At 39.8% G+C, this 27,489-nt stretch overlaps 1 protein-coding gene and 1 long non-coding RNA gene across 2 annotated transcripts in view; one reads left to right on the top strand and one right to left on the bottom strand.

Annotated features, from left to right (window-relative positions):
* LOC118115073 (zeta-sarcoglycan) overlaps positions 1–27,489 on the top strand; it is a 323,672-nt gene that overhangs the window by 246,690 nt on the left and 49,493 nt on the right. The window contains exon 4 of the mRNA XM_035166010.2: positions 7,325–7,412. Coding sequence (XP_035021901.1) covers positions 7,325–7,412 — 88 coding nt within the window. The remainder of the gene's footprint in view (positions 1–7,324; positions 7,413–27,489) is intronic.
* LOC118115078 lies at positions 21,746–23,509 on the bottom strand. Its single transcript, XR_004697526.1, has 4 exons — positions 23,360–23,509; positions 22,652–22,802; positions 22,404–22,477; positions 21,746–22,068 (listed from the first exon to the last, which is right to left on the bottom strand). It is a non-coding gene; the product is annotated as an uncharacterized LOC118115078 (long non-coding RNA).

Here is a 27,489-nt window from a genome sequence, read left to right as displayed (position 1 = left end):
ATTTTTCATCTGGCAGAAGAGCTGGATTAATGGTTTCAATTGTTGTAGCTTTGAGTCTGGAGACTTGAAAATAGCTCACACCTACTCTCTGTCCAACACTAACTCGAAAAGTCCCTGAACCAACAGTTCCACTATTCTTCTTCGTGTTCTATGGTTTTCTTTCTGGAACTATTGGCCACACTGCCCCCCAGCAATTTAATGTGGCACTTTCTGTGTGTTTTATATATAACCATAAGATTTCTGAAGACATCCACAAATATGGACAAATTGAACGCAGAGCATGGACATAAGGCTCCATCTATAGAGATATACGCATCTATCGTTGGGAATGAATGTGCCTTTAGTCTAAAATTAATCTGCATTTGTTAAAAAAATAGTCATAGATGTTCTCTTACACTTTTCTCTGGCCTCAGTCCTCAGCAGTTCTTTGAGTTCGTCTTAATTAATAAACCCGACCTTTTCTCAACTGGAAAGTTGCCACTGAGGTGTTTAATTACATTTCCAACTTGACAGTATTTCTGTGGGGCTACACTCTCATTTTGTTTAGGTCTGCCTAAGATTTTCCATCCATCAATTCACTACGCCACTTATACGTTTAAGGTTTTTGGGGGACAGGGCTGCTGGAGCCAATCCCAGCTCACACTGGGCCATTTGCCAGCATGTTGCATGAACAAACCATTCACACTTACAGGCATTCTAGTCTCCAATTCACCTAAGATCCATGTCTTTGGATGTGAAAGTGGAGAAAACCCAAACACAGGGAGAACATGCAAACTCCACACAGAGAGGCCCTTGCAGTCAGATTCAAATCAGAACCTTCTTGCTGGCGACACTGCACTGTGCCAACACACCTAAAATTATGTCATATATTACCAGGCATCACAACAATTTTGCCAGATACAAGGTAACATTTAAGTCTAGTTTATCAAGGAACCAAAGACAAATGGAAAATGACATTTCAGAGACACATAAATAGGCAAAAGGATGAGAAGCCAAAACTCTTGCTCTCAAGTGGAAAACGGTATTTTAATGTGCATGAAATTTGGCACAGCAGTCTCCTGTGCTAACACTGCAGTCCTGTAGGACCCCTGAGGTACAAGTGCAACCTCAGCTCATACTTTTTTAACCTGCAATATGGATTCCAAGGCTTCAACAACTCTGAGCTCTGCAGCCAGCAAGGATGAGCCACCTCTTTATCAGCCAGGTTATAAGACTGTACCACGGCCTTCAGCAGCAGCCAGTTTGAGCAACTGTAGTTGCTAAGACATATTAAGTAACTACTATAACAATTTTTAGAGGAACTGTTATACTTGTAACAGTTGAAATAAGGAAATATTAGACATTTTGATTATTTAATATTAATTGTTTTGTTTTAATCTGTGAAATTGGGCTTTTCTTTGCATTATTTAAATGTTCAGATCCACAGAACTCAATTCCGGATGATTTGGAAAAGAAACTATAAATAGACTTGATATTCAACAACCCAGTCAAGCAGGACCGTGAGCGGTGTTTAATGTTTCTAACAAGCCACACACAGTGATCTGACACGACTCGTCTGGCTCAGTCTCATCTCAGCTGTCACTTTCAGATTTAAATGGATTACACTGATCTCAAAACTGTTGACACAAGTCCCGTACAGGACATTGATGACATCCTAAATAGATGATAAGGCCCCTGAATGCACATGAGGACACTTGAACATATTAAATCCAAGCATCCTGAGAGGAAAGCTCAGGACCAACACTGATTTATTTCCTCTTGTTATATGGCCGTCGGGACCAAAAACAACAAATTAGCATTGCACAACAACAAACACATCACTAATGTAATAGTCCATACTAAGTAGCTGACTTAAAGTCGAAAGAGGAGCGGAGGGATACAGCAGACTTTTTCTCACTGTTTGATTGGTATTCTGTTTAAGCTTTGACTATTTATACTACTATCCACGTGTCCTTACCATTTAAATTATACAACTTCTGAGTCAAGACAGTTTAATTTATATAGTGCCAAATCATAACAGTTATATCAAGGCACAGTTAGAGCAGGTCTAGACAGTAATACTTATAAGTACCTGCCTGTCTCAGCTCCCCCACACTTTAACTCTCTCCCCACTCTGTCTTGATGTCTCACCGTTGTTCACAGCAACTTCTTTGTAACAGTTAATAAGATCCCAATCTTAATTTGAGATTCATTCAAATAATCTTGGGATCATCTTTAAGGAGTGCCTTGTTTAAATGTCAGTCTGTCTACCAGATCACCATATTTTATACAAGTCTGTGATTCATTTATCAAAGTTTAGCATTACGGGGATATTAATTATAGATTATACATGTTTGCAGGGGATGAAAAACAGTTAAGGAGTGGGTGGAGACCAAATACAGAGCAAACTCTGTGGGAACTGGGAGCTAACAAAGGCCAGAAAAATGCAAACTTTGTTCTATAACTGCTGCAGATGTGAACACAAGCAGGTTTACCATATCAACTTAACTCCAAGTGGAGTAAAAATCATTTATCAATCACAAATCACTTTAATTATACTGACAACAGCAGCAAAAAGGAAAATGTGTTCAGGTGCCTTAGAGAAAGTGTTGGGACTTTTGGTTTATTATATCGTATTTAAAAATCTACTTTTCGGTGCTTGCAGCCATACACCCATAATTATAAATACTGACATATTGTGCTGAGTTCAGTCTGACCTGCAAAAATCTGACTCGACCCTAGAGTCAGACTGAGAGGTGGGCGGACAAGTGGACTGGCAAAGAGATGGTGTCTTTTTGGAAAGTCAGAGAGATGGGAAGAGAATATGTCCGATGAGAGAAAGGATAGCTGAAAGCTTTTTATTAGATTGACAACTAAAAGTATTTCTTGCTAAGCTCACGTCCATAACCTTTTAGATGGAGATATGGACAGCTGGCCAGTGAAATGGGCAATTACAGTGAAACAGTCAGGAGAGATAAAAGCTGTTATTAGGCTGATGGCAAAGAATGAATCAACCAAATGTATCTTGCATGAGGGTTGAGTAAACGGCTGTTGAGATGTTTACTGTATGGAGTGAGTGAGTCAGGCCCTAAGAGACAGAGAGGAGACCTGAAAGCTTTTATTAGACTGATGACTAAACACAAATAAACAATCACATCGGTTATGTACCTTGAGCCCCGACTTGTTTCCACAGACAGTCAGACAGACGGCCAGTTAGTGAGACAGACAGTGAGACGGCGGAGCTGTTATTATCTGTGCCGGTGGCTGGAGGCTCTGGTGATGATCCACCAGTCCACAGATGATAATTATTACCTGAGTAATTACAATGACTACCTCGGGCTGGAGGTTTTGTGCCTGTATTTCTAATCAAAGCTAAATTAAAACTATTAACTGAATGAATGGCACTGTGGTGTGTGTTGTGTCAGCTCAGAGGAGAGAGCATGATGTCTCTGCCTTTGGAGTATTTAGTCCTGTCTCTGTGCACATTTCACATGATGAGGAGAGATTTATGAGCGTGACGATAAACACAAAAGCCAGAGGGGCAATGCAGAGAGCGGGCGAGGGAGATTAACTGGGAAGTGAATTGAATGTAAAGGAAATATCCCAAATGATGAATGGCGCATGTTAGGAAACAGGTCAAGGTTTTTTATTACAGACACCCACACAACCTATCATGACCAGAACCTCTAGCCCCGTTTTCTAACCCCTTAACATCTGAGTACGTCGGCCATATTGTTAGTGGCAGCCTCTTTTTTCTGACCCCAAAAAATGAAGGATGTGCTCCATTATTTACACACTAAAACACATGCACTGACCAAAGTTACTATAAAAAGCAATCAGGCTAAGAAACAGAACAAAGTGAAATGTGGTGTATCCATCTCTGCCAAACAAACAGACCCCCTACACTTTAGGTGTGATTGTATCTCCTCTCTTTTAATCAGATGTAATATGAATCCAAAATATGCAAACAAGTGATTTAGGTGTAATTTGGGAAAGAAAAGACAAATCAGACGGATCAAATATACTGTAGTCCAAAATTTATCTTCAGAGTTTGATTGTGACGATGGAGATGCCAGATCTAATCAAACAGGTGCTGGTCCCAATAGAAGGTGCCAGATCCTTTTCTGGCAGGATCCGGTACAAATTAAGGTCTGATTAATATCCTCCAGGAAAGATATTCCCCAACCGTGCTCTGTTTCATCACATTTCACCACCTGCTCGATGCAAGCCTGATTTTTACACAGCTTTTTCAGTATGGCCATTTAGAACAACCATGACACTTTGCACATCGTCCAAACTGTAAGGTTTTGAGCATACCTTTGCTTTTCATCTAATCTAATCTGATCTAGTCTAATCTCAGAATAAAAGGTTTTGATTATATTGTTAATATAGTATTGAATGCAGTTGCTTCTTGTTATTCCATCAAGCATAAATTGTCACTTTTGAATTTCTGGTTTTAAATGTAGGACTGTATATTCTGCCTGTGGCTGGCTTTCAGTAGATTTGAATTATGGAATTCTGTGCATTGAACATAGGCTAATTGATGTAGAAATATGTGACATGTTGCATATGCTAAAGGGCTGTAGCGTCCTTTGATATTATTTAATAAGCACGCTCATGCAGAATCATTGTATGTGATGATGGTCTGACATGGACTCATCTGTAATTATTGTGAGGCTCCTGTAAATTGGCTACAGCAAGAAACACTGGCAGTGGTTATTAGAGTGCAGCTGTAGTCACATTGTCTGGATCAGTAGTATATGTAATTTTTAACGAAATAGCAATAAACAAGGCACCCGGTCATAACTCTACTTACTTCAAGCAGAGTTTTGAGTTTTAACATTAAACATTTTTTACAGATGAATGATGTATGCATCACCTAATGAATTAAGATCCAAGCAATGCAACGATTATCATTCTGCAGAGAGAAAACCTGTTTCGCCATAACTCCGAGAGCACATCAAGACCCACATCAAACTAACGTTGAAATGAGAGAACATCAAACCCCCCTTCAAACATCGTGCAGATATCCCTGAAGATCAGAGCTTTAGAGAATTAAAGACTTTCATGGAGAGAAACGAACCTTCAATGTCAGAGAAAACTGACTGAATCAGGTCCTTACACAGTATATGGAGGGAACCTATTGTCAGATTGATTTCAACGCCTTGCTCAACATGTTTGTGCAGCATTTATAGTCAAACAAACACATGGAATTTGACTGAATTCAGAGGAAAAAATCCTCCTGGTTGTTAATATGAAGCTAATGTCAATGGCCTATTCCTCAGACCGCCCAGCACAGCACCTGCACTCTGCCTGTCGACTGACGCAAAGCAATGCGTCACCAAAGCTCTCCACCTCACTTTGTTTTCCTATATCCGAGTGGAGCCTGCTCACTTTGGAGACTTTGGTGTGTGTGTGTGCAGACTCGTGTGCCAACGCAAGCGTTTACAAACACAGGTTCTGTTCATTTATGTGGTGATGACGTCCTGCTAATTTTGAAAACATCATGTTATTTTAGTGAAAACAGGGTAATCGATGGTATGAAGTGTGATTAATGATAGCCACTGGTAGGATCAACAATTTCCTCATTAAGTCATTATTGTTACCTGCACATATGTTTCACACAAGCACCACTAGTCAGATTGTTTATCTTCAATCAACTGCTTTACAAATAGACATTAGCAGCTGTTTAATATGCAGCAATTATTTACTGCCTTTTTTTCCATGTATTTGCATATGAAGGCTTAATCAAATAAGACTTCCCATCCACGGCCACTCCTCTAAATGTCAGAGTCTTGCACTAAGTGAATGGGATCAGGCCTGTTCATGCACACCGTCCACTGAGGTGGAATGATTCAAAGCACATTACATCTGTCATGCTTTACAAAGCGCCCATCGCTTTAAACAGAGTGGAAAGATAATACAGTGAAGCCTATCACACGCCCCGTTGAAAATAATTAATCCAGCATACAAGCGTTAGGAAACAGATGAGGGAGGTAACACAATAAACTGTGTGCGGCGTTTACGTGTTGTTAGGCAAATTTGTTACCTGACTCTGTTTGAGTGGGCAGTGTGTGTCTGTGCACGTGCGCATGGGTGTGTGTGAACTTGCACCTGAGCACGTTGAAAAAAAATATTGTGTTCACATTTAGAATATGATTGGTGTGCGCTTTTTTGTTTGTGTGTTTTCTATGTGGATTTGTCCCTCACGCTTGTGCAGTGATCTGTGTTTGTGTTTGTGATCAGACTGTCCGGGGAGACCCTGGACTCTCCAAAATAGAGCACAGACAGGTGTGACATATTCGAAATTTGGTCTCGACTCGCGTAAGCAGGCCACAGAACAATGAATAACCACCCATAACAAATGGCAAAAGAGAGAGAGAGAGATAGAGAGAGCAAGAGAGGGAGACTGAGAGTGAGAGTGAGGGGGAAGAAAAAAAGATTTTTTTTCCATTGCAACAGAACAGCGACTTTCCAATTTTAACACAGTTCTCATTTTGAGATTCAGCCTGGAATGCAGCAAGATATTAATTTGGGAAAATCAACAGAGAAATTGGGTCACATGTACGCTATTCATTTCACGCCGCCAAAACAAATAAGCAATTTGAGAGAAAGAGAGGGAAGTGAAGGGAAAGAAAATGAATGAGAAAATAATGTAAGTGCAGCAATGTAATGAAAGAGGGAAGATGACCAGGAGGAAAAGTGTAAGAATGTGAAGAGGGAGGTTTTACCGGCTGATGCACACTGAGCGGAAGATGAAGGCGAGAGGGAGAGAGGGAGAGGAAGAAAGACAGTGAAACGTTAGATTGAGTTTGGAACTTAATGAAAATGGAGGACAGGGGGGGTTCATTGCAACGCACATCCACTGAATGTAAACAAATGTGGCCGGCGTTCATCTCAATCAGACGTTAAACATGAGAGCAGAGGTCAGGGTCATTGTTGCATTTGGCTCATTTAGGCTGAAAATAATTGGCTCTTTTGTAGACGTACAGACACACACAGAAAAAATTGAAAACAAGGAAACACTCACAGACAGGATGCTGCTTTGAATAGATCATGCAAATTAGATGCAGAGTATATCAGACTAGCGGAAGAGAGGGAGTCAAGTGTGAAGGTTGATGCAGGCTAAGGCAGTATTGGTTATACAGGTTAATGCAACACTGATTGCTGCTCAGATAGGTGAGGGCAGGAGTTCCAGGGGAGAGATAGAAGTCAAACAGCACATGTGTGAATCTGGAAACCGGTGGTGTAGAAGTATACGCAGATATGTTAATGAGTGTATGAGAATATTCTACTCAATTGGCTGTTGTAATAATCATCTTTCTCCTCCCTCCTCTCTCTTTAGGACAGTCCGTTGATCCTTCAGTCAGACAGAAATGTGACCGTCAACGCTAGAAACGATCAGGGACAACTGACTGGTCAGCTAATCGTGGGTAAGACACACACACACAACACACACACACACACACACACACACACACACACACACACACACACACACAGCATTGCCCACATGTACACATGGTAAACATCTTCTGCTGAAGCAACCCCCAAACCAGATCATTTGTATAAGACAGTCAGCTTTATATTGCTTTGCTTGTGCTTCAATGCATGGATTCATTTTACCTCCGTCTGTTTACCAAACTATATGCTATCTGTTTCCATTAGTGTATCTCACTGAGGCTGACAGCCGTGCCGTTGGCTAAACTAAACCATTTCTCCAAGCTGTTATTGGATTAGTGATGGCTCAGTGACAATACTGAGAGGGACACATGACTTAGAGGATATGACTTGTTCTGTTCAAAACCCACAGAAAGGTTAAGTAGTAAGTCTTATTCATAAGTAATGCTTGGTGTGCAGTATATTTTTTAAGAATGAATCAGATCTGTTAAACTCTCTTCCTCTTACTGTCGTTCCACTTTATCCAAACAATGTGATTGTGAATAATAACTATTTCAGTCATTGAGAAAGAAATGGTTGGCCTGTGGTTACAGCGTGGAGGTGAAAATCAGTCGGGATTGTTGAGCTGATTATCACACGACTTTCAAACTGTAGAGTCCCTGAAGAATGTACTTCAATCAAAGTCTAATTATAATGGCATCTCAGTTTTATCAGTCTTAAGGGGACATAGCATGCAAATTCCACTTTGTTAGTGCTTCTACAGGTTAATGTGGGTATCTGGCATGTCTACCAACCCAAAACTCTGGGAAAAACACTGTGCGTTTGTTATAGTTCCTCTAAGTCAGAAACGTCATGCTTGGCGACTCGATTGCGCTTCCTGGTATTGTGTCGTAACAAGGAACTGGAAGTCTCCACATGGTCTTGGCCCCCGTCCCCCACACTCGTTACTTCGGGTTTACACCGGAGGCAGCGAGGCTGCGGGCGCAGCGCCGTTCCCAACACGAGCCAGGCTGTTCACACGGGACGAGCATTTCTCCGCTGGTCAGCCCGCGATTCACTCACATGTGGCATTTGTCTGGATCGTTGGGACTGGGAGGCTGCAGCAGCTGCTCGGGAGCGACCGCTCGCTCTCCCGTGCGTGAGCTGAATTTGTGTCAGCGCCACACAGCAGCAGTGTGGAGGACTCGCAGTGTTCAGCTACTGTAACCCCGAACCCCGACATTCAACGGGTACAACAACAAGCAGAAAGCAGAATCGCGGGCTGACCTTATATATACAGTCTATGGGGCTGACCAGCGGAAATGCTCGTCCGTGTGAACAGCCAGGCGGCTGCGCGGCGAAACGGCGCTGCGCTGCTCGCAGCGGTCTTCCACACTGCCAGCTGTGGGAAGACTTCCGTGTTCAGCTCTACTGTACGCGGGGTACAGTAGTTACGCGAGTACACCGGACGAGGCGCCGCTGCAGCAGCGCAGCGCCGTTCTCAACGCAGCCGCCTGGCTGTTCACCGGGGCAGCTCGCGCTGGTCAGCCCATAGACTGTATATAAAGGTCAGCCCGCGATGTCTCTCCGTTGTACCGATTAATGTCGGGGTCGGGGTAAATGATGGTCTTCATAGCCCCCACCCTTCTCTTCTCTCTTGTCTGTCTGCTTGTGTGCTTGTAGTGGATGGGCAGAGGGACATTAATTATGTGATTGGGAAAATTAAACTCCAGGACAACAGAAATACAAAGTATGGGATGCATATTTGATAATTTATATCATATAAAATATGTAATTTATATCGTTTAAAATCATGGGGAGGGGGCTGGCTCATTAGCATTTAAAGGAACAGGCACTCAAAACAGGTCACTCTGTGAGGCTGTTTATACAGGGTAAAGGGTGCTGTTTTATATGATCCTTGTGGTATTTTGACCAAAGTATGTTACAGACATTTCATTAAGACCCCAAGAACCATATCAACTTGTGGTAAAATGGGCATGCTATGTCCCTTTAAGGAAAAAAGTTTCAGCTTTTTTTTCTTATGTCAGATAGGGAAGCTTAAAGTTTTCAAAGGCTTTAGGGCTGGTAGCATTGACACCTATAACTATGTTGTTGTCAGAACTCCTGTGGCTCAGGAGGGAGAGTGTAATGACTGTCAGCTTTGCCAAGGGACAGACACAGTGGTAAACAGATGGGTAAATGGAACATAAACAGTTAACAATAATTGAAATGCACACGTTAAGCAGCTGTCAATGCAATACTCTTCTGAGTACACAGTTTTACTCATGTTAAAACCATCAGAAATAGTAAATACTGTTGTCCACTAATCAGAAGATCAAATCTTTAATCCTTGACCCTTTGCATGTCAGAGTGAATAGGGGAATTATACCTGTAGTGTTAAGCACTTTGGGTGATCATTAGGACTGGAAAAGTTAAATTGACCATTTAACAATGAACACCAACTCATCAACAAGTGGTAACATTCAGTAAACTCAGTTTGTTGATATGAAGAGAAACTGGATAATGCAGGTAATCAGAATAAAACAGTAATAATGTGCATATAAATGCTCTGATGAGGAAGAGAACAAGACCTAAAATGGTACCATGAGGTACAACAGATCCCAATGGAGAATTCTGCATTGTTTTATTTGTTTTCGAATGAATTTCAACATTCATACAATTGCACAAAGGGTTCTTGAATGACTGCAGCAATGAAAGCACTGAACCTTGGACAACAGCGTGGTAAAGGAGACCTGTGATCAATTGCAGCCTCATTGAGACAGAGATGTACGAGTAAAGGCAAAAGGCCTTAGCCAAGAGCAACCAAACTATAATTTGTCACTCATGTTGGCTCTGGTTTTTGAAAATGTAGCCTTTATGAATTACAAACAAGTGTACCAGTATAATATGGAAGAATGGAAAGATTGATCAGCTCTAACTCAGTGGGTGAAGTGATAGTGGAGGGGTTATTATGTTCGCTGGTGTAATTTTCCTCAGACAATTTCTGAAAACGCAGGTAGACAGTAAAAATTAGGGACCTAACAGAACTACATCCGCAATGTGTGCAATGTTTCACAAAGCTGTAAAACACAAACACCACGCTCAGTTATAGGGCAATTAAGGATTTGGATTTAAATGACATAATTAGAAAATAAGAGGCTTACTGTCGTTATAACCGACAAACTGAGGATGTACTGTTTGTACTTGGAGTGGATCAGTGGAGTAGGTGCCTTTCAGTGACCCAATTTGAAGAGAGAAGGTTGGTTGTGACAGAGATGACAGAGCAGGTTGGATAAAACATGGTTGTGAACTTTAATATTTTTAATATTTTTTATTCTTGCCATTGCATAATTTAAGTCGCCAACGGTCTCCACTATAAAAACCCTGTGAACACTTGAACAAAGTGAAAACCCAAAGCTCTCTTAGGTCACATTGAGGTCATAGTATTAGCCATCCTGAAATTGAATCAAGTAAACTAATTCTCGTCAAATTAAAGGTCACTGTGGCCTTTGCACATGCTTTTCTACATAAGTCAACATTGTGTTCCTTATTAAGACAAAATACACTTAACAGAGTTGATAAAAATCCTTTAATGTCTTCACTACATATGTTATACGTGTCTCGACAGACATGGGTGTAAACTACTGACCAGCTGGCGTAGGCATACAACCATGATGGAGCAAATCTAGTTATTACTGATGTATTTGTCATATCGGTTAACCTTCAACCATATATGGAAAACATGCTTGAATTGATCTTCATGGGCTTCCGTCATAAAACTTTCAAAAGAGTTTTCTAGAAATGACAGTATTATACTGTGGACTTGACTTCATACAGTTACATGGTGATGTCAGAATTCAGGAAGTCGCACATTTAGAAGTTCATTGCTGAGCAGCGTTTACAGATGACAGGTGAGGTGAATGGTGTTTTCAGGCAGGAGGCTCATCTCCGCTGCTGGTTTGACGTGAATGCAGCATATAGACGTTCATCTCCTGGAGGCTGGCCAGGCAATTCCAGTGTCTTTCTATGCACACACTATATTTTCCTCTCCAACCCTTTGACGGTTTGAAATCCCTGACAGCTCACCTCCTGCTGTTAAAACTCCCTAAAGCCGCTTTTCTCATGGAGAAAAAGCACCTTAATGCTTATGTGTGTCTGAGTGAGTGTCTGTCTGCCCTGCCTATCTTGGAGTCAGCAGAATCAGACTGTTTAATAACTAGATGGCCAGACAGCCTACTGCAGCCAGCTTAGTCAGGGGCTAGTGCAGGATGGCAAGAAGGGAAAGAAAGTGTGTTCTAACCCATACAGTTAGACACACAGAGGCGTGTAGGAGTCACTGTACTTTCACAGAAATTCTTGATTCTCTTGCTGATGCTATCTTTGTCACACACTCACATTTACACACACCTACACTGCAGCCACAACTTTTTGCTAAGATTCCCCAGACATGGGGAAACTTGACAAGCCAGTAGGAGTTCCATCAATAACTACTTTGTGACACACACGCACACACATACAGAGACACACATTCACACACTTAAGACCTCAACGGCTGGCTGATGGGATGGAATGGGAGAGAATGAATCCCCCGGGGAGCTTCTTATATTGGGTTTCGGAAATCCCTTGGTCTCCTCCTGCAGGTGCCTCCTGTTACCTCTGTGCTGACTCAGCTACACATTTACCACACACACACACAGACACACGCACACAGAATGACGCACTCCTCTCTCTTTAGTTCCTTGCGATATTCAAAAATCCAGAAAGTTAGACAGTTATTACTTCTCACCAGATGCTTGCCACATCGAAAGCAGGAAGGTTCCACCTCAGTAAGCCCCTTATTAGTATTCTACACTGAAACAGGCCAGAGGAACAGCTCGCTCCAGCATGTACAAGAGGTACAGGAGTGTCATGGTCAGTGGTATGGAAAGGTGAAATGGCCACAATCGTTTAGAGTAGTACATTACTAGAATACCAGGATAGTGGAGTGACACCTCTGTATCTATCACGTGCTAATTTGGTGGGCAGAGAAATTATGGAGGAAGGTGAGATAGACCTTAGTGTTCAGGTTAAATCACTGCTTCTGCAACAAAACTAATTGTGAAGGCATTGCATTTAGGTTTTTTTGTGAAGTCAGGATAATTGATCAATTTAAATTGTCAGACATAGGTCGCCATAATATCAGCTCACAGGGAACCTTGGCCCTTTTTGCTAGCACCATGATTTCTTTATCTACACGTCAGCATCTAGAGGTAACTCATGATTAATGAATTTTTAATACTTTGATACTTTCAACATTGTAACCTGGCCGGTCTGTGGATCATACAAAAGGACACCTTGCCACACAGACAGGCTATATCCATGGTAATAATACACTTTAATTTTAAAATGTTATTTCAATAAGAAAACTACCTCTGTCCACACAGGTGTTACAGCTCCAGAGTATTTTCTGTCTATACTAACACACCTGAAAATGCGAATTGCGTGACATTTTACTTACACTGGGCATTTGCGTGCTGGTGTAAACAGGAAGCAGACTATCTAGTCTACAGCCTGTTGCTTACGATTGAGAAACAACAATATTGAGGAGGGAGTTCTCTTGGAATGACAATGAGGTGGAACTGTGACTGATTGTAAGTATTGACAACGGTTTGCCTTCACCATTGTTAGTTGAGTAGTGAGTGATGAGAGCCAATCAAGAGGCGAATGTGGGAGACAGTGTTGCTGTTTACAAACGTCTCCCTTTCAACGCAGCCACAGAGTAAGTGTAAGCGTCTCCATTTTAGGTGCTCGAAAACGTACACAACTGCAGTTCAGTAATTAGTTTTTAACCTTAAACATCGTTCTGCGGATGTAGCCTTAGAAACACACACACACACACACACACACATCGACACTCTTCTGTCTCGTGGGGCTGGGAGGGCCCGTCCTTTAAGAGAGAGGGTCTGAGTACATGCGTTGGCCTTGGGCTTCTCATCTCAGTTTTATTTCTCTCTCCCCCTCTGCTTCTTCCATCCCTCCATCACATCTCCTCCTCACCATCCTTTCCATTGCTGTCGGCTCGTTAATGTGAGGGAGAACCTGTCATCTTTGTCTTCTGAATGGCCAACCATAAAGATGATGAGTGAACTTGGAGTTTTGAAGCCCTACCCTTTCACCCACCTTGGTGATGATTTCCTGGCTTTGGAGGCAGTGCAGTTTTGTCTAAACTGAAATCGCTGAAAGACAACACTGCATGCAGTGGACTTATCATCATGAAAGGTCGTGCTTCCTAGGTTTTTTTGGATTGGAAATAAAAAAAGATAAAAACTGTGAAACACTATAAGAATATAAGAAATAACTTTGGATTAAGTTAAATTGTCTTCTTTCATCCCTCTATTCCTTTTTCTATCCCTGACATCTATTGTACCAATGTGTCTTGGCCTTACAAATAATCTTGAAAATCACCAGGTAACAATTACCTAAGAATTATAAACAACAATTAAGATTTTGTTCACTGAAAGTCAAAGCAATACATACTGTGTATTAGGAACCCAATTTAAGTGGGTTGCTTATACACAGTATTTACTATTTCTGATGGTCTTAACATGAGTAAAACTGTGTACTAAGAATACCACAAGAGTATTGCATTGACAGCTGCTTAAAGTGTCCATCTCAATCATTGTTAACTGTTCTATGTTCCATTTACCCATCTGTTTACCACTGTGTCTGTCTCTTGGCAAAGCCGACAGTCATTACAGTGTGTGAGCGTGTGTTTATGTTCTGGTTGTCTTATCGACTTTTCATTTTTCTAAGTGCTGATAATGAATGCTGTTTCTCCCCAAGCAGGTGAGGTATTTGTAGCACTCATCACCTGTGTGTGTGTGTGTGTGTGTGTGTGTGTGTGTGTGTGTGTGTGTGTGTGTGTGTGTGTGTGTGTGTGTGTGTGACACTGAACTTTGGATAGTTAGGGGGACATTCACACCTGCCATTAAAACAGCCCTCCTAACTTTAAAAGTGACTTTCAACGCTCAAACCTTTCCTCATCATTCAACACACATACCTATCTGTCTTTCTCTTGCCCTCTTCCTCCTCTTTCCTCCTTGTCCCCTCTTCCTCGTCCCGTCTTTCTCTATTCTGTTGTCAGTTTTACCTTTCCCTCCCCCTTTTTTTAATCATGCAAGGACCTCATCTCTTATTAAACCAATGAATTCCTCGCTAACCTTGTTACCTTTTCCTAAAGTTGGGCTTACATTTATCACTTCATTATCTTTATCTTCTCACACTAATTATGTTCCCTTTTATCCAAGCGGAATCACTCACTTCGTTTCTCTGGCGTTCAGCTGATGAAGCTCAAAAAGTGGATTATCAGAGCAGCAAAGTTAAGGGAAAGAAAGGTAAAGGCAATAATGAGTAATAGATGGTTCAGGATTGGTCAGGTGAATTTTCCAAAAAGTCAAAACCTGTCTTCGGTTGTTGCATTCAAGACTTTTTTTACTTGTGGAAATGTGTTGTTGTTGTTGCCATAGAAATATGAAAATTCCGTCATATCCTCGCCCATTCTCAGAAGCATGGCATCATTGTAGCAGCTGAACAGAATGTTGGCTAAAGCAGTTTTTTGGTGATTAGCGTGCATAGTGCGTACTTGCAAAGCCTTGCATACAATTCAGTTGTTCCATTACACACAGTCCAATTATGAATCTTCATCTTTGCAAATCCCCCTCTGAGAAACAAATGATGTACATAACAATCACATTTTGCACTGATCACATTTTCATCCATTGTGAGATCTTTCTGGCTCGATTTGGCTGAAAAACACAGAGATACTTAGTAGCCTGATTCTCCGCGTCTCCCCCTCATCCAATCAGCAAAGTTCAGACAGCAAGTCTTCCTTATTTTATGCTGCTGCTCTATGATCAAATCAGTGGTTTTAATGAGGCAATTAAAAATACATAGAGCTGAGCATTAACAAACTGGAATACACTTAGGGGGCCATGGAGGACTCAATAAAGGCACAGATTTACTGCCATTGTTGTCATTTATCTTTATGATTGCACTTTAATTGGACAAAGGCTAATTGTCTGCATACTGTTTTGGCTGCAAGACGGCAAATATTGTTTCCATCATTTGTTCACATGTGTGAGTATGTGTTGCCCAAAGCAATGGATTTAATGGTCCGTATGAAGTCATTCGTCCGCACCAGTGAGCAATTCATACCGCACGCTGGTGGCTGGATAAAATAATTAAATGACAGATATGTATACTAGGCTACTTCAAGCGTGGGACCACTATTCTTGCCTCTAGTTTTGCAGGGGATAATCAATAAAGAATGTTTGGAATAGGTTTAGAATCCATTCATTATAAAAAGGTTTAGACATCCCATTATTGTATTTTAAGAAAGCAGCTTAGTAATCAAATCCATCATCCATCAGGTCCAACATTTTTCATACACTATACGCTCTGTTCCTTGACCATCATATCTATTTTCACACAGACATATCTCACAATGTAGTGCAAGTAGAATATAGTAGATTCACTAAATATAAACTTCCAAAAGCTTTAATGTTTGATCTTTCATTAGATACTTTCTGAGGTGTATTAATTGATTTTCTTTTCCAGTCTTTTTTTTCTTTCTGAAATGCCAATGAAGCTCTTTTATTCAACTCTGAATATAAAACAGACTTGGCTCAATAAAACAATAAAAATGTGACGCTATGTTCACTGAAACACATATTTCTATTTTATGTTCCCACAGATTACATCCATCAAATGTTTGGTCTATCACTGAGCATTTAGATGGCAAACTTTGATTCTAATGCAGTGTACAGTATACTGTATATAATGTGTATATTAGCTGTACAACCCTGAACAATATCCAATATAATACAACATCTGTCTTTATTGAAAAGCCATTTAAAATATCTGAAAATATTTGAGGGTGACATTATTCCAATAACTCAGTTGCCATCTGTGTTTTTGCAAGGATAGCAAAAAAGCATTCCTATAGGAAGTGAGAAAGGTTGTTGACACTGTTTCTGCATCTAATCTTTAAATCCACATCATTCAGCCAGTTCTTGTTTCAACGGCCCTCAGGGGCCAATCAAAAAGGTGCATGATTTTATATTAAATGTAAATGCATGTAATTGTCCCAACAACAAAAAAGTTTTCTGTGGGACTTTTTTCTGAACTGTCTGAGTCAAAGACATGAATAATAGAAAGTGCCCCATGGTAAAAAAAAAAACTGCCACAGGGTCAGAAAAGTGACTACTTCTTTAGGCATGTTTTGAGAGCAAAGATTTATAATGTGCATTTTCAATAAAAGGATAGAATACCCAAGCTCCCTCCTAGACTCACTCACTACTACATCCCCTTAGGCACTTTTGCCATGTTGATTTACATTTTATGCACCAGGCTGATACTGTTATCCAGGGAGACTATCAATAGCTGCAAATAGTGGAATATGTTAACATTTATACATTTTTGTAATCGTAAGTAGCAGAGTGAAAGAAAGAGGGCAAGGAACCTTCATGGAGTAAGCAAAGTCAGGCATTGTGCAGTCCCCTCAAACTATTGGAAGAATAAGGCAAACTCCTCCCTTTTAGGCCAACTCTTTCAGCTTTTATTACCTGGTATTAATATTTGTATCTGTTAAACAACTTACTACTTGGCACCTTTTGTTTGAACCTTCATATTTTTCAAATGATCAAGAGTACTGTGACTGACAGGTGTTTCTAGCTGCCCATGTGTTGCCTTTAGAGTCAATGTTTGAACATGAAATAAGTGTGAATGTCTAGTCTTGGTTTTATCTTTGGGTTTTCCATCTGTGAAGGCTGAATGTATTTTTTGTGATAAACCCACAAAAACACAAGAGAGCTATCTATGGGAGAAAAGCAAGCAATTCCGAGGCAGAGAAAAGAAGCTACACTGAGTCATTGTGCAAACATTGGGTATAGCCAATACAACAATTTGGGATGTACTGAAAAAAAAAAGAAAATACTTGTGTGCTCAGCAACAGACATCAAAAAGTCTGGCCAAGGAACAACAGCAGTTGATGACAGAAACGTAATGAGAAATGTGAAGAAAACCCCAGAAACCACAGTCAGTGACATCAGCACCAACCTCCACAGTGCAGAAGTGATGGCATCACTCCACCATTATAGAGACAACTTTGAGAACAGAACTATAGAGACCATAACACAGGATGAAATCCACTCATCTGCAGTAAGAATCTGAGGACAGAGTGGGATTTGCAAAGAAGGAGACAAAACTTCTGGATCAAAGTTTTATGGACTGACAAAACCAACACTAACTTTGGCTAAAGTGATGGAAAGACCAAATTGTGATCATGATCCAGAACATACAATATGTGAAGCAGAGTGGAGGTGGAGTCAAGGCTGCATCTGGAAAAATGGGGTACATACAAAAGATGCTAAGTCAGGAAATAAAAGCTGGAATTCCTAACTACTTTCCTGTAGTATTCATCTTTTGATGTTAAACCTAAAGGTCTTCTTTGCACAACAAAAGAATTGGCCTTGCTGCTTCAACCGTTTTGAAGGGAGCTGTATAAACTATGCAGAAACCATTTAATGTGAGCATTATGCTGCCGAAAAGTCGGCACTACAGGCACTCTATTGCAAATATAAAAGGTTTATTCATTGCAAATATAAAAGGTCAATTAATGAAATGTTGCAGTTAAGGCCCACTGACTCATATTTATATACACGATTATTATCTCCGTGACTTCAGGAAGTTAGTGTAATTTCATCCGAGGCATGTAAGAGAATAGAAAGCCTTGAAGATCAGACATACCTCAGGCCACAAGTTCCTAAACGTTTCCAAAAAACAACTTCAGATTGTCTAATGTACATGTGGATAGGGGACTTTACTTTACTTGATTCCGGATGTCTTGTTACGTAGTCACGTAACATGAACTAAGATGATATGATCTGGGACTGGGGTTTGACGAGAGCTCTGAGAGGCACAAAGGCCGACTAGGAAAGTGAGCAGGGAATATACTTTCTTCTACTGAGTTGTCACTCTGATCCCATGGAGAGCTGTGCTGCTCCGTAATTGACATGTCATAATGCGCACCACTCTGCCTGCAAACTTAAAAAATTGTCAGCCTCGAGACTGTTTCCATTTATTTACCTATTTATTTCTTTGCTGTTGTTGTCAATAATGAAAGACAATGGCGACAAGCGGCAGCTGTGGTTCAGAAAATAGAGTGGGTCATCCTCTTAAAGGGAGAGTGGTTTTGTCCCAATGTCCCCCATTTCCATATGTTAAAGTGTCCTTGGCCAAGATAATGAACCCCAAATTGCACTTGACGGTTGTACCAGAGATTGTGTGTGTCAGTGGTTGAATGGCAAACTGTACTGTGAATAACTTTGAGTGAGCATCAAGACTAGAAAAGCACTAAATATAAATACAGACCATTTACCATTTTTAAGCGTTTCAGCTCATTTTTGACATGTTTTATGCATTTCTTTCAATATTTACTGTATTTATATTGTGACTAACCACCTTATCACATAAGCAGTGGGCACACCAGTTATGTTTGTTGATGCAGGATTGTTTTTGACTTACGTTACCATGAAATAATCCCTTGTTGGGTTTGTTTTAGGCTAAGCTTCCCCTTTAGTGAGGCTGGTTGACATTGTGATGTTGCAGTCTAATGCAACGCGATCTTCTGGGTGCCACTCACTGCATAACTACAGCTCATATCAAATGTATCCATCTGATACAGGCTGCAGTCATTTCCCATACAGGGCTCAGAGCTTCACCAGGCTTTAGTGCAGTGATTACACAGTATTAACAGTAGCCAACACATGAGCTTTTAAATGCACTGCAAAAATAAATGTTCTTGCTCGAGGCGATTCATAGATTTAAAACCCAAGATGTCAATTCTAAGGTGAGCAATGCCTAAAACCAAAGCCCCATGTAACAGGGGATCCAGCAGCAAGGTCATCATCTGTACTTGTGTTCACTGAAGTCTACTGTGTGTGTACTTAGGTGATCTCCACTGTGCTGCCAGTTGGTTCTGGTTTTCAGTTTAATGTCCTTCATGCTGCTGTAGCATGTGAATATCTCATGGTGGTTTCAGTCTAATCAGTTAGCTTTTAATTGTCTTAACTTGTTTTGATTAATTTGAAGAAAACTTAATCATCATTGTATTGTTTTATTGTTTTAAAATCAGGATAGCGTTTCTCCTGGTGTCTGTCACAAGGGTATGGTCTGGTCTATATAATAAAGTGGCAGTAAGCGCATTTACATGGACAACAATTTTCCAATAACCTGATTAAGACAATAATCTGAATAAGACGCTGCAATGTAAACACCATTTTCTGTTTTTTCTGGTTACTTTAGCCTGAATAAGGTCATACTCAGAAAAAGTACAAGTCAAATTAAGAAGTGGAGTTTTCTAAACTTAGTCATATAATGTAGATGACCTATGTATACATCCTAATCGCAGGATAATGCTGGAGTTATTGCAGCATTTTGCGACATCACCATACGGCAGTTACCAGCTGCTTAGTGCTTGATCCTGAGTTGATGGAAAAATAGCTAAAGGTTTTAGCTTTTTTGCAATGAGAAATAAAACAATCAAAAAGGGCAACAGTAGCCCTGTGCATTGAGCTAATTTCATGTTGGGGAAGTTGTTGATGTGAGTCAATCTTAAGAATGAAATATTCTATTAGCATCCCATGTAAGTATCATAATCATGTATTATTCAGAGTAAGGTCTATAGTCAGATCATTGGTGTCTATGTAAACATAGTCAGTATATCAGTTGTTAGTTTGTATTCTTGGTTTTACAGTAAATACCATTTGAATATGTAGAGCTACGTGACACAGCCGTTTCATCTTCCCTCCATCCCACAGCCCTAACTCCAGAGATCAGGTTGATTAATGTAGGTGACAGATTGTACTCATTTATCTCTGGTTCTGTCTCTTTCTCTCCATCTATACTATATTAATGACTGTAATCAACTCAAAATAAATAATTTGTGCCCCTCAGTGCATAAATCCCATCCTCCCACTTGTGGCAAATTCAAAAGTTGAATTTTAAAAAAGTATATTGCAATGCAGTTCCTTCCTTTTGTCCTCAGTGTTCCCCTCTTATCTCTGTCCTAATTTGTCTTTGTTTCTCTCAAGGTGTCTGATAAACACATTGAAGAGATTGAGTGTTCTCTAGCAAAGCAGAGAGGGCCTGTCTCTTTGATTGGTAGAAACACTTCAAATGATGCGGCGGTGGCCCTTTCATTTCCTGCTGTTGCATCATGGTCATGTCGCATGTTGTTTACTTTCAAAGGGTCAAAATTATACAGTTGCCTTCTCTACTCCCTCCCTCGCTCTTCTTTCATTCTGTTGCTGCTCGAACGATGCCGTTACAGATGCTCACTTTTAACTCCAGTCAACTCTAGACGACTCATAACTCGAACTTTATCTGTATGTTTGCAGCATTTACAGTGGATGAGGGACAGGGTTTGCTGAGTGACTGAGGTTCAGACAAGTTTGAGTGAGTGTGTGTGTGTGTGTGTGTGTGTGTGTGTGTGTGTGTGTTTGTGATCTTCACAAAAGATATAAACACACACAGATAACCTTATTAAAGTTTGTGGGCTTTAGTTAGTGAAGATTTTTGCAGTAGACTGTATTATATTTCTGTCCTTCCCCTTTTACTAGCTATATATAACTCGCAATGTTCAATTCAATACATCACCACTCCAACACCTTCCATTAGCCAACAACACTTCCTTAAATATTAATTTCTACAAATGTGTTGAAAAAGAAAAAAATACATTGTCAAATAAAAGAAAGGCCAAATTGCTGTTCAAAGTAAAGAATAAGGAGACAATGTATGCACTTATTCAATGTCATTAAAAGAGACAGAGATAATGCCAGACTCAGCTTGAATAGCAGTAACACTCAATCAGATAGGACTCGAGTGACAAAACAATGCCTGCACAGACACTTGGAGGAAGCTGCAGTATGGCTCATCAAGTTATCTCCAGTGTATTAAATGAGTCCCAGGGAGAAGCGTGACAAATACCAGCATTTTAAAAAGATCATCTTACAGCAAGTACACTCTTAACCCGAATAAGTTAACTTTACTTGAAAATTGCGTGGAAACCCGTTGCCTTAAACCATTTAAGTTTTTACGCAAGCTAAAACTCAACCGGTCAAGTTGTATTAACACAAAAACTTAATTAATCAGAGCACATATACAAGTTCACATTAGCTATCTTCACTCAAAATCATTAGTTAACATAAATTATTTCTTAGTTTAATGAAATTATCATTTTAAGTTTAACAGAGTGTAAGTAATGTACTTTCTTTTAATTTTATCATATGAGATAGCTAAATACATAGTTTCAACAAAATTGTGTGGAAAGTAAGACATTAAACAATAATTTAAATTCTCAAATGCATTTTATTGTTCACAAAACCATTTAAATATTTTATCACAGCAGTAAAAAAGCTTGTCAATCTAAAGAAAAGTAAAGACACACAAGAACTAGCACCATTTGTGAACGTCACAGACTTAGGGTAATAAAATAAGTATGCTAGTCCAAACAGAATACACAGCCTTCGGCAGGCCCATCAAAACTTCTCCCTCGATGATGATCTTCATTGAGGCTGAACTGAGATGCAGGGAAGACGAGAGCACAGCACTTTCATGCTCAACAAGGAGGATCCTAATATCAATATGGTGGAAGGAGTCATCATCAGAGTCCTTAATAAAGAAGATAAACATAAGAGCACAATGACAACTCATTAAATAAATATCACAAATGTTTAGCGATGTAGCCGAAAAAGGCTATTGCTAGTTTATAAGTTTACTCGTGTAAATGTCTTAACAGTTTGAGCTCAACAATAGACCACTTATCCAGCCTCAGTGGATTGGGGTACTCAGTGAAGAGAAATATTTTTGGCAGATTAAAAACCACAATTTTCACATGAAAAGTGGAACAATATCTTATTATTTTAATTGTATGGATAAAACTATGCCCATATGGTTTTACAAATAATATGTTTAGATACGCTTAAATAAAGAAAGAAGTTACTTACAAGAAGTAGAAGTGAAGAAGTCTGTCGGGTTGTCTCCCAAGAATAATGGGAAGGCCTCCGTGTGGATATCAGCTCTGTCATTTTTTAGAGGGTCAAATGAAACTTGTTAGATAATATAATGACAAGAAATGAATGGTTTATAAATGAAAGCTGAAACAACCAAGCACAATTTGGATTGTATTGCACAATTACACAAGTAGAAAATGTTGTCATGACATTGGCAAGTAACATGATGGGTATGCACCAACCTTGGTATCTTGTGAGAACTGTGAATAGCTGCCCAACCTTCCCTCTATTGGATCAAAATATTTGAATACGAGCAGGACTGTGCCCATCAACACCTTCATAGAATTTCTGCTTGAGGTTCTTGCCCCCAAACCTTTTGAACTCCAAGTAAACCTGAAAACAACAGAGAATGTTACAGTATTACATTACAGGTCATTTCTGCTCAAGTTGTTTCCTTTCCACTCTACCTGTATTGTGTGTGCATATCAATACCACCCTGCACCTCTACAATCACAGTCATTTAATGTTAAAATCGTGAGCAGTTCATTAACAAGCCTCATTGTTTCAACAAAGCACAGTGCACATTTTGAATCGGTATGAACAGCGAGCATGAGCCCCAAGTACATGCATGCTAGCATCATGCTAACACATGCTAACACTAAATTTAGAGTTTAGCTGACATTTTAGCTAAGAGTTTTGCAGAATTTTTCCTTTACACACACACACACCATTTCATTTGGTGTAACTTTTATTAACACTGCTTTTTAAAAAAAACTGTTTTCATAACTTAAAGTTAATGTTTCGCTATCGGCAGCAGTCTGTGAGCCAACAGAAAATTGATAGCACATTGACACTTACTTAAGCTTGTGTTGTCACTGGACCATCTTTTTGATAATAACATGTTCCAGAGCGCTGTCTGAAAAATACTTAATTTGGTTAAACACACTCACCATTCCACTTGGTGTTGATGCTTCCAAGCTCTCACAGTTCTCACAGGTCAAGTTCTCCTGTCTGACGCAGCAGCAACGGACTCCTCACACAGAACATGTCCCAACTTGTTACCGACAGAAATTCAAATAAGCCCCTCCCCTCCCTTACAGAAAAGCAAAATGTTAAGTTACCTCTGCTTAACATGGTCATTAACACTGGATGTTACAGCTGAATAGTACAAACTACTAATTTGTTTTAGTAATGACATGATGTTTGTACAAAACAAGATAGAATAAGTAATGGCCACTAAAGAAGTTTATTTCAAATAAAATCCGGGTTTAGAGTGTAGTGTAATAGGGCTGTTGCTGATGTACAGTTTATACTTTATTTGTCTGCTTTATGTTCACCATGGAGGTACCTTTTAATTTCTATTTTCTTTCTGTGTGTATTGAGTGGGTTGAGGTCTGCACTGCTCAATTATTCCAAAAAAGCTCAGGTGCTTTTAATGTAACCACAGTTTTCAGAGTTCACCTCCGACCTCATAGCTTTCTTACCTGTCAATTCAGAAATGTATGAGGCAAAACAGAAAGAGTCTAATTACAGTGAAAATAATAAAGAGTTCATTCTCCATATTTGACATTCGCTCTAACTCCTGCTGATCTCTTGTTCTTGTCTCCTTGCTCGGTACCACAGCGGCTCACAAGCTAACGTAGCCAGTCATTTGCCTCATGGGAATGAAGCAATATTATTTCCTAAAATAAGACAGAAACGTTTGATTAAATATTTCTGAACATGTGCTGTGCGTTGCGTAAGGTGGTTTGCACAAATCTCCCCTTAGGAACATTTCTCCTTGCAGAACACACAAAAGCGCCCACTGGGCTTTTGAATATTCATTAAATTTGACATTCTAGACAGGAGGGGAACTGACAAGCATATCAGCCAGACTCACTCAACAGAATGCTCATCTTAATCCACTGATAAGCCGTGCCATGTTTGAATAACGAATCAGGAAGTTAAGAGAGGGAAATCCAGTCAAAGCCAAAATTAATTACCTGACAGAGAAAGTTGTTTTGCATTGTACCTTAACTGTAAATATGCATTAAAATGACACAATCTTGCTGCTGTGCATGTTGTTGAACGGTCTGATCACTTAAGGAGCTGAACTTGTTTATATCACAACAGCTATTTCCTTGCTCGGGTTCATTGCATTTGTTTGTATCATTAACACACAAACATGTTCATTCAAGTTCAACAGTTTTCATACGTGAATAAGAAACCTTGTTTTTGGTTAGTTTGAAAAGTGTGATTATATGTATATGCTGTTTGTTCTGGTCACTTAAGCCTCCAATGGGAGGCTTGAAGCCATGATAATATGAGAGTTTGCTGCTTGTGCCAAGTTGAATCACATTTCAAAAATATTGTTTGCAAAGTTTCTTTTCAAAAAAACAAACATAGATTTATTACTGCCTGAAGCCAGTGCCTGGGTTGGCACATTTGGTGTCAGGAGACATTCAGGATTTTAAGACTGTGTCAGAGAGAGAAGTTCCAAGAGCTAATATATTTCCCGCTGTGGTTTTTATTTGTGTTTGTGTGCTTGTATAAATGTTTGGCCACAGACACACCGAGGCTCTTACACCTGCTGTTTTATCTCTGGGTGCTGTATCTCTGTAGCACAGTTAAACTGGCCAAGGGTAAATTTCAAGCCCAGCACTCAACACATGTTCCTATCCCATTCTAAAAAAACACATACATGTGTACACGTAACGTAAAAAACACTTATTCCCCCATTTTTTCTGCTTTGCAAACCAAAGTGTGGATACCTGACCCAACTCCGGTCCATTCCAAATCTTTAAATGATATTTGGTTTCATGTCAGGTTTGGTCATGTTGGCTGGACTAGCTATTCGATTTTATTACACTGCACATGCCTGTAATTGGGGAAAACATCAGGCCATCTTAGTTCGGACACAGAAACAGAATGTCTGTCAGTTTCGGGTCAGACTTGGCTAATTTTCTCTCATACTCGTTTGGTTTCACGCACTAAATTGAGGCCGCAGCTTACACAAAAACATATCTTCGTGAACATATCTGAAAACAAAGTCTAAATTTCAACTTGAAAATCAAGCTAAATACTTAATAGATTTCTCTGAAGCTGAACTCGTCCTGTAGTTGTATAGAATTTAATCTAAACCAGTAAACATCAGATTAATACACAGTATACATCTATTGTAGGAACCATATGCATCGCTGGCCTGTGAATACTCCCCTTCATACAGTATGGGACAAAGTGTGTCCCAGGCACATGTAAATAATTTGATGCCTTGGCACCTTCTGTTATTGGACTTACCCTGTCGGCACATTTAATGACTCCAGTTGTAGAAAGCAGATTCTGCTGAAGCTCCTGCTGAAGAGGCCTGAGGTCCCTCTGACATTATTGACCGTGTATAGCTGTTGAATGGGCCCCTCCTGAAGATCCCAGACTGTACTCCAATTCATAAAAGATGAAAAGTGATTTAGCCAATGGCCAGACCCTGCCAAGCATTAAAAGCAGCCAGAGAAATGTTAAAAACAGCCATAAAACCCACATTTAACCAGCACAAGGATACTAAAGTCTGAGTTATATAACCTCGTATTTTGCTTAAAAGCCTTAATGCTGCATTCAACATATTGCCAGAGTTTTGACCTTCGGGAAACTATAGGGATTTAAATGAGACAAAATATGGTTGACTTTTATCTACATAGCCAAGAGTCAAAAACGGACTAAATCTTGAACTTTTTGTGGCTTGAGAATATGTTGACATATACCTCTCCAAATATAAAGTGTTTGTAGATCTTTACATAGACAACAAATATTTGTATGAATGTCACATAATGTTTCAGCCACTTCCTGTGATCTCTTATCTCTAGGAGTGTGAGAGAAGGATAGTGAGGGAAATAAAGGTGGGTGTTGTGGGGAGACAAATCACAAAGCACATTGAAGCTGGTTGTAATTAAAAATTCATCTTGACCTGTTTGGGAAAATTAACCATGCATGCAGTGTTTACTCGGCCTCGCCACAGTCTACTTTGTACCTATCCCCCACTACTTTCAAAGTGTCTTCTTGCGTCATATCCCTTCATTGCTAGAAGCCCTAATTTAAAGCCTGGAATTAAAAATCCAGGATAGCAAACCCGTATAACTTTATTATGGCCTCAATGCTTTAATGTGCCGTAGTAATAAAAGTAACATGGGCGCTGTTTTAATGTCCTCTCTTCTCTAATTACAGAATACAAACGGGAGGATTCAGAATTCCATTGAAGTACATGAAAAGTTTAATAAAATAGTTCTTTTGTCTTCACACCTTTCAGAACTTTAACTGTTAGAGCAAGAACCTCAGCAGGAAAAGTTAATTGAAAGTTGTGATGAAAGAAATGCAGAAATACACGAGTGTCCATCAAAGGGCTGGCGAGGAAAGAGTCTCCGATGGGTTGGACCTGTGAAGTAAATGCATTTTCCTCCGTCTTAGCATCAAAACTTTGATGTCCTTTTATAATGTCATAGAAATGTGTGTTGTCTCAGTGGATCATTGAAATACTTAATGAGCAGTACAAGGCTGTTTTGGCCAATTCTCCACTGTGCATGTATGTAGACCTCCCTTTCCCACTACTTTTACAATTTTGCAACATTTAAACATTTAAACCTGCAAAGATCTAAACTAAAGCTTATAACAGTTGCATATTCACACATACAATAGAAAGTGTATGTTCTTTTTAGTTTAGGTCTGGTTTGTGTTCAGTGTTTTCTTACAAATGAAGCAAGAGCGAGAGTAAATATTTAGGTCATATAAAGTGAAAAGTAGCACAATATGATTGACTTGTTTTCATGATTGTCATTTCCTTTATCATCAGAGCATCATTAGGAGCCACGCGAGGGAAATAAACTCTGATGACTGAAAGCAGGTCATGCTGTTTATATACTGTGTGAATATATTTGTTCTCTGCTGGCACATAGAGTCTACGACTAAACAACGTATTATATGCATTATCAGTATCATTAGCAGTGATGATGACAAATATTGGATGATGACTTTTTTATGGACTGCTGGAGTACACAGAGGATAAGAACACAACTTACTGCAGATTTAACTGTTTTTGACTGGCTGATTGATCGGG

The sequence above is a fragment of the Hippoglossus stenolepis genome, chromosome 2 (genome assembly GCF_022539355.2).
Source record: "Hippoglossus stenolepis isolate QCI-W04-F060 chromosome 2, HSTE1.2, whole genome shotgun sequence".
NCBI lineage: Eukaryota > Metazoa > Chordata > Actinopteri > Pleuronectiformes > Pleuronectidae > Hippoglossus > Hippoglossus stenolepis.
This window is presented reverse-complemented; position numbering and strand designations above follow the sequence as displayed.